General features: G+C 44.3%; 1 protein-coding gene across 1 annotated transcript in view; it reads left to right on the top strand.

Annotated features, from left to right (window-relative positions):
* The window catches only part of ZMAT4 (zinc finger matrin-type 4), a 227602-nt gene that overhangs the window by 44362 nt on the left and 169112 nt on the right, over positions 1 to 14128 (top strand). The window contains exon 2 of the mRNA XM_060085862.1: positions 3348 to 3437. Coding sequence (XP_059941845.1) covers positions 3348 to 3437 — 90 coding nt within the window. The remainder of the gene's footprint in view (positions 1 to 3347; positions 3438 to 14128) is intronic.

Here is a 14128-nt window from a genome sequence, read left to right as displayed (position 1 = left end):
GTCATTGGGGTTGTTACTTCCTGCCTGAAGTCAGGGTGGGGAGGCCTTGGTCCAGCCTGGAAAAAGCAGCAGGGGGAAAAGAGAGAACCAGGAGGAACGGATGCGGCTAAATGGTGAGCCAGAACGCCTCCCCCATCAATCTACAATCAGGTGGTGTTTGCCAAGACTCTGTTTCTTTTCACCCAGACACTGGGGCAAGGCAGTGCTTCCATCAAACCTGGAGGCTGGGAAGCTGAAGGAGACAAACTAGCCTTCGATGAACAAAATCACGAAGAAGGCTCGTCGCACCCAGCATCGCTCACCACTAACGGCTTCATACCCGAGCTGCTCTTTACTCCCCCTTTTTTTTTTCTAGCTAATGGGCTTTTACTAGTTTTGTCAAACTGCAAGTAAATAACCTAGTGAACTGTGTCTTTGCTGGAAATAGTCTTTTTGAAAGAAATGGTTTATTTTAGGAAAGAGGGAAAAAAAGCCCAACCACAAAACAGGCTGCATTATGAGATTTCCAATTTTGCCATGATTTTGTTCCCTGGGTAGATTGATGCTGCAAGGACTGTGATAAGAAGTTCTTCTATGGTAACAAACGCAAAATTGAAAGCCTACTTCAGCCCCATTTGAGCTCACGCTGTTATCACTTCGTCTTTTCACCAACTACTTGTCTGTGTATGCTCTTCACCAGCCCAGGCTCTGTGGCCACGTTCACTGTCCTGGAGATTTTGACATCTTCTTTTAATTTTATTTATTTTTTGACTATGGCAGTATTCCTAATATTCCCACTACCCCTTACCTCCCCAAACCCCACAATCCTGTAGGAAAGGTGTACACATTTTAGGAATCAACATATTTATCTGCAAAAGGAAAAGTGCTAGTCTGCATGGTCATTCTCAAAAATATGCAGAAGCTAAACCATGTTGTTGAAATTGTCTGACGCGGGTTCATATAGGGTTCCATTTCTCTGTCCTACCAATCTTCCAGGCAAACAACACTCCAGATAACCTTGATTAAAACTTAAGGTAGGGCTTCCCTGGTGGCGCAGTGGTTGAAAGTCTGCCTGCCAATGCAGGGGACATGGGTTCGTGCCCCGGTCTGGGAGGATCCCACATGCTGCGGAGTGGCTGGGCCCGTGAGCCATGGCCGCTGTCCCGAGCCTGTGCTCCACAACGGGAGAGGCCACAACAGTGAGAGGCCCGCGTACAGCAAAAACAAAAACAAAACTTAAGATACAACCTAGAAAGGACTACAAATATATTTTAAAATCACACTTCAGTACTTTTTAATGTCTCTAGTATTTCTCATGTTCCAATAGCACTTTTAAACCCATTTAAAGACAGTCCAGTCTTTGTGCTCCAGGAAAAATGAAGGAATTAAAAAAGTGATAAATGAGGAAAACCAGACAGAAAGGATTTACACTACATCCTGTAAACAAGATGCAGTTTGCTGTGTATTCTCTGAAAATCACTTTGCCTTTGTGGCTAATCCATGAAGGCAAACCATTATTCAGGAGGTCGGCTAGAACCCAATTATAAAGAATGACAAGTGGAACCATGGACTGGAAAAGAAGGAAAAAAATCTTTGAGTAAAGGAAGGGGATGGGGGACTTGGAATCAGGTAGCAAAGGATTCAAGGAGAGTTCATATCATGGAGATCACATAGAACTCGAAGTTAGGACTGATGCAGTCTGCAGTGAGCGATGTTTAACATTATGTGGATTACAGTGTTTCCTATACAATGTCTCATTTTTGGTTTTTTTTTTTTGCGGTACGCGGGCCTCTCACTGTTGTGGCCTCTCCCGTTGCGGAGCACAGGCTCCGGACGCACACGCCCAGCGGCCATGGCTCACGGGCCCAGCCGCTCCGCCGCATGTGGGATCTTCCCGGACCGGGACACGAACCCGTGTCCCCTGCATCGGCAGGTGGACTCTCAACCACTGCACCACCAGGGAAGCCCCGGTCACATTGTTTTAAGCTGTCTCTCATTTTTTTAAATTTATTTATTTATTTATTTATTTATTTATTTATTTATTATTTTTGGCTGTGTTGGTTGGCTCTTCGTTTCTGGGCGAGGGCTTTCTCTAGTTGCGGCGAACTTCTGACTCTTTTATTGGTGTTTTCAGCTCACCATCCTGCCTCAGGTAGCAACTGGGAAGTTAGAACTGCAGTATTGTTTAGAGGTGAGGGGAGTTTGGATGGGCTCTCAGTTCAGCAAAGGAGGAAAGATGGAAATAAGAAAGGCAGGAATAAAGACGCAGACGTAGAGAACGGACGTGTGGACGTGGGGGTGGGATGAACTAGGAGATTGGGATTGACATATATGCACTACCATGTGTAAAACAGCTAGTAGGAACCTGCTGTATAGCACAGGGAGCTCAGCTCGGTGCTCTGTGGTTACCTAGATGTGTGGGATGGGGGATAGGAGGGAGGTCCAAGAGGGAGGGGATATATGTATACATAGAGCTGATTCACTTCGTTGTACAACAGAAACTAACACAACATTGTAAAGCAACTATACCCCAATAAAAATAAATAAATAAGAAAAAAAAAACCCAGAAAAGACAATAAATAAATAAATAAATAAATAAATAAGGGGTCAGTTTGTCCACACTGAACACGGAGCAGTCAGGACAGATGGAAATTCATAGTCCTGCTAGTCTGCAGGAGGTGGGGCTTTATTTGTTCAGTTGCATCTGCCTGCTTGCGTGTAGCTTGGCTCTGATCAGGCTTTGGTTGGAGGTGCCGTGTACGTGTCACCATCCCAGGGCAACGTTGTCCCTGGCTGCTTAGGGCTGGGCAGCTGCAGTGAGAGAGGGGCTGGGGACCTAGCTCTTCATCACAGTTGGTCCTTGTATTATTCCCTCTGCTGACCTGGTCTTACCTTTGAAGACAATTAAACATTCACTCCAGGCTAAAAGATCCCAATGGTTTCACCTTTCTTCATTAACTCTGTTTTGTAATCCTGAAATTATATTGGCTTGATGACCTTGGGCAAGTCACTTAACCTATCTGAAACTTCACCCCATGGGACCCATAGGAACGTGCTCAGGTGTTTTCTTTTTTTTCAGTTTTAATATTTTTTAATTGAAGTATAGTTGATTTATAAAGTGTTAATTTCTGCTGTGTAGCAAAGTGATTCAGTTACACATATATATACCTTCTTTTTAAAATATTCTTTTCCATTATGGTTTACCATAGGATATTGAGTGTAGTTCTCTGTGCTCTGCAGTGAGGACCTTGTTTCAAGTGTTTTCTAAGCAAAGTCCTTTTGGGCATTTGCAGTCACTGGCTATGTGTCCAAGAATTCAGAATGCCTTCTCTTTCACAGTATCTGCTTCTTCTGCTTTTTCTTCCCAGAGTCGAAAACATGCCAGTAAAGTCCGACTATATTACATGCTTCACCCCAGGGACGGTGGGTGTCCCGCAAAGAGACTCCGATCAGAGAATGTGAGTATCTGATGCCACATGTTATCCTTGGATAATTTGTTCTGTTTGCTAAAAACTTTGCAGGTCTGGGAATTGCAGTTATGTCCAGCTAAGTGAGTTGAAATCGTTCGCATTAAATATTACAGAAAATATGACATGTAAGCAAGTCTTCTCCTTTTTTCCTGCCAGAACTTGCCAGTATCGGGTTGGGAGACTTTTTATGGTACTGTGCTGGGACTCCACAGAGAAAAGAACAGACAGAGGTGCTGAGACAGACAGAGGCTGGCTGAGGGGAGGCGGGCACCTTCAGAAGACGTGACCTAAGGGCAAACCTGTCAGAAAGATCAGATGCTTTGCTTGCTACATAATGTATGTTTCCTTTGGTGTGTAAAACAGAATGCCGTTTGTTCATTTATAATGAAAGCTGTGCACATCTTGCAAATAAAAATATTCACGGCTTTGATCAGCGTCACCTTTCCCTGAGGGAATGTTTACTTAGGAAGACAAATGACAATTAGAAACTTGCTTTGAGGGTTTAATGTCAGAGCAAAGGGGTTCCCTTAGCCAGGCCAAGGCCAAGACTGATGAGAGAAATATTGCTTCCTCCCAGCAGGGGACCCTTTTCCTAATAAGTGGAATATTCTTACCCACCCACGGCAGAGACCCTCCATGATAAAAACTGACGATGAAACACAGAAACTCCTCTCACCCTTTGAGGGCTGAGAGGCTGAGGATGTAGCATTCACACCCCACACTCTCACCGTGCTTGTGATCCTGTTTGCTTTCTGCTGCCATATCGATGCCAGTCTTATTAAAAATTAATACATGATCATCAAAGAGAATGGACAAAAACCGTACTTGTTTGTTGTCACAGAAGAAACAGAGAGAGAAAGGTAACTGCATATGACCAAAGGTAGCAAGCAGTATGGCTGGCAGGGTCCACAGATTCCAAGCCCGTGTCTCAGCATCACAAAATGAGGTGCTCACGTACAGACTCATCTGGATGCTGTGGATTTTTCTTTACTGCCCGCTGAGGAAACAGAGACACATAAGCCACAGACCTGTGGCTTTAAAGAGACTTAAATATAGTGAGAGAGTTTAACATTGTATAAAAAATAGCTCTGATGCCACAGTGTGGGTGTTTGTTAACATTTGTACAAAGCCCCATGGAGACAAAGGGCAGGTGAGTCATGCCAGGGCCATCTGACCAGGGAAGGTGTTACTGCAGGGTTGGCATGTGAGCTGGGGTCTTTGGGCTTGGATGGGTGGTACCAGATGGAGGCATGAGAGTGAGGGGAGGACAGGTGTTTTCTTGGGTGCATCCTTAGCCAAAGGACCTATTAAGACACAGGAAAGTTGGCCTAAGTCAGCTTTTATGTGATCTCAGAATCCTGGGACCACGTTGGAGTCCCGCCCTCCATCAGCTGTCTATTACAGAGAGAACAGAATTAGGTTTTTAATTTCCTCTTGAAATTATTCAGCGATGTATCCCTTTATTCAATAGCCATTTAGCGTCTAATCCTAAGAGTCAGAAACAATAGGATTCACGGACACGACACTTGACAGTTAGCTCTTGGAACACAGATTATTTTCTATCCACTCAAATTCTAATCATGAATGTTGCACTTATATCTGCGCTCCTAGCGAGTCATCCATCAGGTGTAGGGGAGGAAAACCTTTCCTTTCTAGGTTCCTTGGCTGGTCTGATCATTAACATGACATAAAACACATGAACAGAAGAAGAACAAATTTCATTTCATACATGTGGGAGTCCCAAAGATAGGAGACTCAAGGAGATGACCAAAACAGGCAACTTTGATGCTTTTTAGACAAAGAAGCAAAGCAATACATTTGTGAGGAATTGACACGACAAAGGCTTTTGGGCTTGGGTAGCAAATTAGTGAAGGAATAACAAGGTTGGTTTATACAGGCTTCTCCCCACCATGAATTCCGTATCTTTGGTGATACGCATGTCTGTCTACCTCCTGGTACAGGGAAGGTGCCTTTTCCATGGGAGATTTATTTCCTGCTTTCAGGGGGACAAAGGATGGTCAGAGTATCCTTCTTGGACCTTGCTGTTTCTTAAGTAACTTCATTAAAAAAAATCAATATGCCAAAGTGGCTTATTTTGGGGTGGGCTTATTTCTGTTTCCCTTCACAAGCAAACAGAAAGGAGCACTGTGACTCCAGCTGTGACCTTGAGGACACGATCTTTGCTGCTCTGGTCAGATCCATGTTTCACCCCACTCAGGCTCCGGTTCTGCCAGACTCCTCGGTGTCAGTTGATAGAGGGGAAGAGGTTCAGATTTTACAGAAAGAAGTGTTTGCAAGGGTACTTTACCAAAGGCCCCTTTGAGAGCTTTTTCCTGGATTTTGAAAACTTAGCTCTACCAGTGATTTGTTGATTGAATCATTTTCTGTGACTTGTTAATCATTGTCTGGAAGCAAATAAGTAAGTAGGAAAAGCAACATAATGATCTTACTTTTTAAAAGAGATGGTTGATGCCTTAATAGGCTGTATGGACATTTCACAGGAGGAATAGCTCATTTCCATTAGGCGTCTTGATGCATTGGATGCTGTGTGGAAGGTACGCCCAGCCCCTCTCCAGGGCCCTGAGAGTTGATGTGGGTAACTATTTGGGCCAATTTTCTCTGGTACAGACTCACATCTAAGGGTTGAAAGACTAAATACACAAATCAACAATGGCCAGAACATATCTAAAAGTAGAACTTTGACCCACAACCTGCAACAACCAGTCCAGAAAACCAACACATTGATATCCAGTAACTAGCCCAGAAGCCTGCCTGCTGTGAGTCAGACTTGTAGGAAGTCAGACCACCGTCTCTAGTGACAATCCAGGAAGTCAAAAAATAGCCCTGTAACAATAGGCCTAGAATGGCCAGGCTTGATGAATAGCTGACAGCTTCCCTAATTTCTGTCTCTGTTTCCAACTTAGGACCAACCAGAAAAAGCCAAATATGTACCCCTAACCAATCACATAGGCTGTCCCATTCTAGGTGGCCCACCTGCAGTTTCCCCAGGCCAACAGCCTCCAATCGGGGCACGGGTGAAACCCACCCCTTTTCCATTATGAAGCTCCTCTCCACTTCTCTGTTTGCCTTTGAGTCTCCTCCAAATGCAGGTGATGTTGGCTGGCTGTCTTGCTACAGCAAGCTCTACGTAAATAGCCTTTCTTGTTCCCATTTGGTTGTTGTTTATTTCCACAGGGTGGTAAAATGGGGATGAGGATAAGAATCTCTAAAGTACAGGTTTACCCTAAGACTCAACTGAACTAACCCATTTATATAGCACTTTGTTTTCAAAGTGCTTTCTGCAGGCATTATTATTTTTTACTTATTTATTTATTTGGCTGTGTCGGGTCTTAGTTGTGCTTGCGGTGCATGGGCTTCTCTCTAGTTATGGCACGTGAGCTCTCTAGTTGCAGCACGTGGGCTTAGTTGCCCCGCGGCATGAGGGATCCTAGTTCCCCGACCAGGGGTCGAACCCGCGTCCCCTGCATTGGAAGGCGGACTCTTAACCACTGGACCACCAGGGAAGTCCCTCTGCAAGCATTATTATTACTGATCCTCTCTCTACCAGCACCTGTGCTCTTGGGAGGATGTAATACTTTGGTCCACTTGCCTCTCCAGTCTTGCCCATTCTCCCACCTCCCCTGCTCCCAGGGTCTATGGTTTGCATCCTAGTGTTACTTGACTGAGAACGCTTTTATGGCTGCCCCGAATATCCAACAAAAGGAGTGTTTCTGAAAACAGAAAACTTGTTGTTGATTTTCCAAACCCTGACCACACGTGAACCTTGGGCCTACAGTGATCCCTAAAATTGATGGGTAATGGCAGCCTAGGAATACACAGTAACTCTGAATTTACCTACAGATGAACAGAAGTGCCTGATATTTTTCCCAGGGCCATTGTCATTTCTATTCCAGGTCATTTGACCTTTTGTTGTCGTTGCTTTTTAAAAACTGAAATTCATTTCTGTCCTCTGGCCTTTCCAGCATTTTAAATTCCCTGCTTTACTCTTTAGAATCCTCATTTGGGTCTTCTGTGTTTTTCCCTGAAATTTTAGAGCAGGACATTTTCCCCTTGAGGCCACAGAGTAAAATTAAGTGCAAAATAAATGGTTAGAGTTGATTGCCTTAGAGAAATGTTCAGGAATCCCACCGGCATTAGAGCCAAAAAGGACTTTAAAGGTTATCTAGTCCACCGAGAGCCTCGGTTTTCTACCAATGGTCCTTTTTATTGTCTTCTCACTCATGGGTCACATGCTTTGAAAAAAAAAATTGTCTGCTTGGGAAATAGCACTTTTAAGTTAAAAAACGTGATTTAATTTTACTTTTATTTTCATTCTGTAAAGATAAGTAACTGCCAACCCAAATTGCCAGTTGGTATTAAATAAAGTGTTTTTACATGGAATTAATGTAATTTCTTCTAAGTGGTGAAACTTGACATTTGGTTAGTGTGATTGAACTTATCACTCCTAAATATTTATATGGTTTCCCTTAGGTCTGAAATATTCAGTGCAGCTTGAGGACCTCCATGATCACGTTCACAGGTCCCTAAATATCCTGGGTTTCAGGTCGGGAGGACTTGATATAACCTCCCTCCCACCCCGTAATTACAAAGGTGAAAATAAGGCCCAAATAAGTACCATGACTTGTCCAAATTTGTCAGGCCTGAGAATAAGACCCTCCCGGCTTCCCTAAATCTTATTCCTGGGCTTCTTCCATGTATCTTGAAATTGTATCTTATTTGGAGTCATGGAAGCCATTGCTGGGTCCATAGCCAGAGAATATTGCTGTTCTGGGGCAAAGTAATAATAGTAACCGGTACTTATCAGGTGCTTCCCACTTAAGTTCTAAATGCTTTATATACATCAACACATTTAATCCTCACACCTCCTGTATACGGCAAGAGCTAGCATTATCCCCACAGAGAAGCAAACTGAAATCGAGATTAAGGCATTTGACTCCGGTCCTACAGCTTGTGAGTGGCAGAGACAAGGCTGGGAAAACATAAAACACAACAAAATAAAATTCCCTCTGGCCCTGCAAACTAGCTAACCATGCCACTCCCAGAGACAGGTGGTGAGCATCTACTAAGTTCTGGGGGCACAAAGATGGAAGGGCATGGAACCTTCCTCAACAGAAATCAGGATCTAGTCGGGGCCTCAATGTGCAAATCATGTCTTTTCATACAGTGTGCTAGGCACCACCCTAAACATATGTCCAGGCGACCATCAACCAAAATAATCGATAATCTATAATAGGAATAGCAAAGAGTTTTATTTGAGCCCAGAAGACAGCCTCTCAGACAACTCTGAGGAACTGCTCCAGAGAAGCTTGGTTTTCAGCACGGTTTTTTGGTGTTTTTTTTTTCGGTACGCGGGCCTCTCACTGCCGCAGTCTCTCCCGTTGCAGAGCACAGGCTCTGGACGTGCAGGCTCAGCGGCCATGGCTCACGGGCCCAGCCGCTCCATGGCATGTGGGATCCTCCCGGACTGGGGCACGAACCCGTGTCCCCTGCATCGGCAGGTGGACTCTCAACCACTGCACCACCAGGGAAGCCCTCAGCACAGTTTTATGTCGTGTCAGAACTAAGAGCATCAAACAAATCAGGATACCTTACTTCAAGGTTTCAGAAAAAAAAAAAACCACAGAAGAAGAAAACCCACTACCACATAACACAGGGAGTCAGTATGGCCTTGGTGCCTGAGAAGGGGGTCTTATCATGGAAGGAGCACGAGCATTGGTGTCCCAGGAAGGGAGGCATTTCATCTTTATTTTTAACATGGGCATTCTTTACTTTTCGTCACTGTGCCCTTTTCTTTAATAATTAAAGCAGATGGGGCTTCCCTGGTGGCGCAGTGGTTGAGAATCCGCCTGCCGATGCAGGGGACACGGGTTCAAGCCCTGGTCTGGGAGGATCCCACATACCGTGGAGCAACTAGGCCCGTGAGCCACAACTACTAAGCCTGCGCGTCTGGAGCCTGTGCTCCGCAACAAGAGAGGTCGCGATAGTGAGAGGCTCCCACACCGCGATGAAGAGCGGCCCCCGCTTGCCGCAACTAGAGAAAGCCCTCGTGCAGAAACGAAGACCCAACACAGCCAAAAATAAATAAATAAATAAATAAACTCCTACCCCCAACATCTTTAAAAAAAAAAAAAAAACAGATGTACAGTGTAGGTTTGATAGGCGACAAACAGGCTGTTTAATTAGCATAAAATTCAAGTTAACTCCTGTATAAGCCAGAATGACTTTCCCATACCTCAATATGTGAAAATTTCTTTTCTCACTGCCATCTGGGCACAGGGGAGGGGTCCCCGATCTCTCCTGGCAGGACGGGGCAGGACAGTGTTTCCTGGAGAAAGTGACCCTGAGCTGATTCTTGAAGGGTGGGATGTGGATGGTGCTAATGAAGAAGGGTGGGAAAGGCCTCTTCTGAGTGTGGCCTCCACATGAGTGATGTCTTCAGGGAAACAAAATTCAAAGGTATTTCTAGATACAAAGTGCTAGTGGGTGGCTGTGTTCATCTCCTTGGGCTGCTGTAACAAATGACCACAAACTGCTTGGCTTAAAACAATAGAAATTTATTCTCTCACAGTTCTGGAGGCTACAAATCTGAAGTCAAGGTGTAGGCAGGACCTCCCTCTGGAGGCTCGGATTGAAAGTCAGGTCCACACTTCTCTCCTAGCTGCTGGTGGTTGCTGAGAACGCTTGGTGTTCCCTGACTTGCAGCTGAGTCACACCAGTCTGCTTTCTTCTCTGTGTGTATCTCTGGGTGTCCTCTCCTCTTCCAAAAAAGACCCCAGTCATTAGATTTAGTGCTCATTTTAATCCAGTGTGACATCATTGTAATTGCATCTGAAAAGACCCTATTTCCACATAAGGCCACATGTCCGAGGTGGACCTGAATTTGGGGGGACAGTATTCTCCCAGAACAGCAGTAGAGACAAAAGTGGACATTGGATGGTAGACAAAGGTACAGACCCATACTGTGCATAATATTGACATTTACTTTGTCAACATTTTCCATTTTCTTGACTGGTCTGCTGCTGAATTCATGGGGAATTCTCCAAGAGGGGTGCATCTACTGAGGATGCTGTGTCTTGGCTTCCAGTTGCACATTTAGAGCTAGAAGTGGGGATTCTTTCCCTGGCTCAGCAACCTATTAGTTTTACAGCATTGCTTTGAACATTCTAAACCGTCACTGCCATGGTTTTATAATCAGGGATTACAATCACTGCCCTGCTTGTTTAGAAGCTTCCTGTTTGCGAAGCTGTGTAATAAACTGTAAAGTGTCTGTAAAACGTTCTTTCCTGGGATTAAAAAAAATTATTTGTCTATTAGTTCCATTCTTTCTTCTCTGCAGTGCAATATACGACCTGCTATCTTCCAGTTAGGGGCAAGCCTGCTGTTCACATCTGGAAGACTGGAAGAGCAATTAGGAAATCCATAGGTGTGACTTAATATTTATTTATGTGTCTTAAGCCAGGGGTCAGAACATAGCCACCGCCCAAAAGCAGCCACTACTTATTTTGTAAGGTCTGCAAGCGAAGAATGGTTTTTACATTTTTAAATGTTTGGAAAAAATCAAACGAAGCATAATACATCATGACATGAAAATTACATGGAGTTCAAAAATTAATGCTCATAAATAAAGCCTTATTGGAACACAGCCATACTCAATCCTCTCCATTACTGTCTAGAGCTCTCTTCACATCACACAGCAGAATTGAGTAGTTGCAGTGGAGGACTCTTTGTCCCACAAAGCCTGCAATGTTTACTCTTTGGCCACCACACAGGAAATGTTTGCCCACCCCTGTGTGAAGTGGATGATTCTGGCAAAGGAGGAGGTGAGTTGTCATCCCTCTGGGTGGCTGTCTCACTACTCATAGGAATGATCCCTTTGGAACATTCCAGACTCTAAAGCTGCCTTGTCTTCTGTTCATTTCCAGAGTTTCCTTTTTTTTAGGGCCCAGCAGGTTGAAGGTTGTAGGGAATAAGAAGTATCATTCCCAACCCCTGAACAGGAACTTTGTTGCTAGTTTGCTTTGTTTCTTTCAATAGGATAGATTGAAATTTATGAACAGGTTATGTTGTAAGAATCAATTTGAAGTCTGCCACACTGTGGAAACAATGAGGAAGGTTTGTTTCTTCTGCCATCTTCCCACCAAACTGAATTTATGGTAACCAGGACTCGTGAGTTTTCTGAGACGGCCCTGATGTAGAATATTTTTTCTTGTCACTACAGATCAACGATATGTCCTGAAAAATCTAGTATTTCCTCTCCAAACTGTACCCAGCAGGGGAGTAACACTTTTGTTATACAAACAGACAGATGATAATTTAAATGAAAAAACAGATGTGAATGTGGAGTATGGCACCTGAGCTGTGTACAACTTCCTAGGCCTGCGACAAGATCTGTAGCTTGGGACTCTGGTACTGAAGCTCATTTATACTAAAATATGTAAATCATAGTTATTACTTCCATCTAGAATCTGATTCAGAGCAGAGGAGAGAATTCCCCAAAATGACAGCTGTGAAAGTAATTTTTTTAAGGTGGAGGTACTGTCATGGGTGTTTGATTACTGTAAGCCTTGTGGCCTCCTCCTGTACTCTGTAATCCCATTATTATATTGTTATCATTGGATATATCCTCTCCTTAGCAGATGACTTATTAAGCCCTTTTTATGTGTCAGGCCCTTTACTAAATACTTGGTATTTATTTCATTTGAACTTTACAAGTGCAAGTAGGAATCTTCATTGCCTCCATCTTAAAAAGATGTGAAAGCTGAAGCTTCAGTCAAGTATCTTATCCAAAATCGTACACCTTGTAAGTGATACAGCCAAGGTTCAAACACAGTACAGTTTAGCTCTCGAATCTGAGCTCCGAATTACTATATATTTTTCATTTACTTAATCTTTCATATTAATTGGCTGTCTACCAAGAGTCAGGTGCTGTGTTAATTACAGAGAATTTAATAGCACATGAAACAGATACAGTATCTGTTTACAGTGTTTACAGGATAGTGTGGGAAATGGACACTAATGTAAAAAGTCATACAAATATCTAAATGAAGGAACGTAACGGAAAAGTAGAGAATGGGAAAATCACAAGGTCTTTGGCATCAGGGAGGTCTTCTCCGAGTAAGGATTAGTCAGAGCAGTGAGGGGAGACAGGAGAATTCCAGGCAGATGGAACAGCCTATGCAAAGCGTCTGCAGTCAGAGAAATCACAGCGTTTAAGGAATAACAAGAAAGCCAGCATGGCTAGAAGCCATGCGGTGAGCTGCAGAGAATGGATTGATGGAAGGAAGAGTCTCGTCTACTTTGAACTGTCAAGTATCAGACTTTCAACTGTTTCCTGTGTCGATGAAAATCATCCATAAACAGTCTATAATAGGAGTAGAAAAGAGTTTTATTTGAGCCAAACTGAGGGCTGTAGCCCAGAAGACAGCTTCTTAGATTACTCTGAGAAACTGCTCTGGAGAAGCATGGTTTTCAGCACAGTTTTATGTCTTGTCAGAACAAAGAACATCAAACAAGTCAGGGATACATTCCTTTAGGTTTTCAAAAAACCAGATCAGCACACGCACAGCGAGTCAGTGTGACCTTGGCACCTGGGAAGGGGGTCTTATCATGGAAGGAGCACCAGCAGTGGCGTCCCAGGAAGGGGGGGCATTTCATCTTTCTTTTTAACATGGACATTCTTTACTTCTGGTCAGTGCACCCTTTTCTTGAATAACTAAAGCAGATGTATAAAGTAGGTTTGATAGTCACAAATGGGCTGTTCTAGTTAGCATAAAATTCAAATTAAGCCAGAATGACTGCCCCATACCTCGGTATGTGAACATTTCTTTTATCAACTGAAAGAGTATGGCCTTGGATGAGGGTGACGGCAGTGGAGAAAAACGAGCAATAAATAGATCTGAGGGACAGTGAAGTAGGTAAAAATGGATGAAGTGGATAATGGATGTGAAAGAGAAGGTGGTTTCTGAATGACTTCCACGTTTAGAACTTACACCACTGGATGGTTGCTGCTCCCCCGCCCCTCCTCCACCCTACCCCCCCCAACAATAACCTTGAGGTTGTGACCCAGAGAGCAGAAAGATCTGAGAAGCAGGGAAGAACATGACGAAACCCTTTGTCCATGTTGCTCCAGGCTGCGCAGGGCTAAAGTGGCGTAGAGGTGAATTTGCCTCCAGCCAAGGGGTATGGGGCAGCAAAGGAGAGGGACGGTGGGTGGGGGGCTTTGTCCTCAGAGCTTCTTCCCAATCAAGCCTTTCTACCTCTCTGATGGAGGGTGAGGACACCCAGGGGCCAGCCCAGGGGGTGGAGCCCAGAGAGGCATGGGCTAGAGGTGCCCTCCTGGTGTGCTGATATCCAAAGGCAGGACAGTGCGTTGAGTGAGTTCAAGACAGTCACCAAGGGAGGGGCCGGGGAGAGGACAGTTACCAGAACCCCGGCACCCTGAATGAAGGATACCAGCAGGAAGTTATTGCAGGCGTCCAGAGGGGACACGGAAGTTGGCAGTAGTTAGATAATACGCCTCTAGCAGGAGGACTGGATTATTTAAAAGGTGGGAACAGTTTAGGTGTGGTCTCGGGACCTAGGTCCAGTGATTCCCAGGGGGTCCATCCCGTTCTTCCTTTGTTTAAAAGGCAGAGATGGTAGGACCCAGAGAGCATGAT

The sequence above is a fragment of the Mesoplodon densirostris genome, chromosome 20, assembly GCF_025265405.1.
Source record: "Mesoplodon densirostris isolate mMesDen1 chromosome 20, mMesDen1 primary haplotype, whole genome shotgun sequence".
Classification (NCBI taxonomy): Eukaryota; Metazoa; Chordata; class Mammalia; order Artiodactyla; family Ziphiidae; genus Mesoplodon; species Mesoplodon densirostris.
Note: the sequence above shows the minus strand (reverse complement) of the source record. Positions and strands in the feature narration are given on the sequence as shown.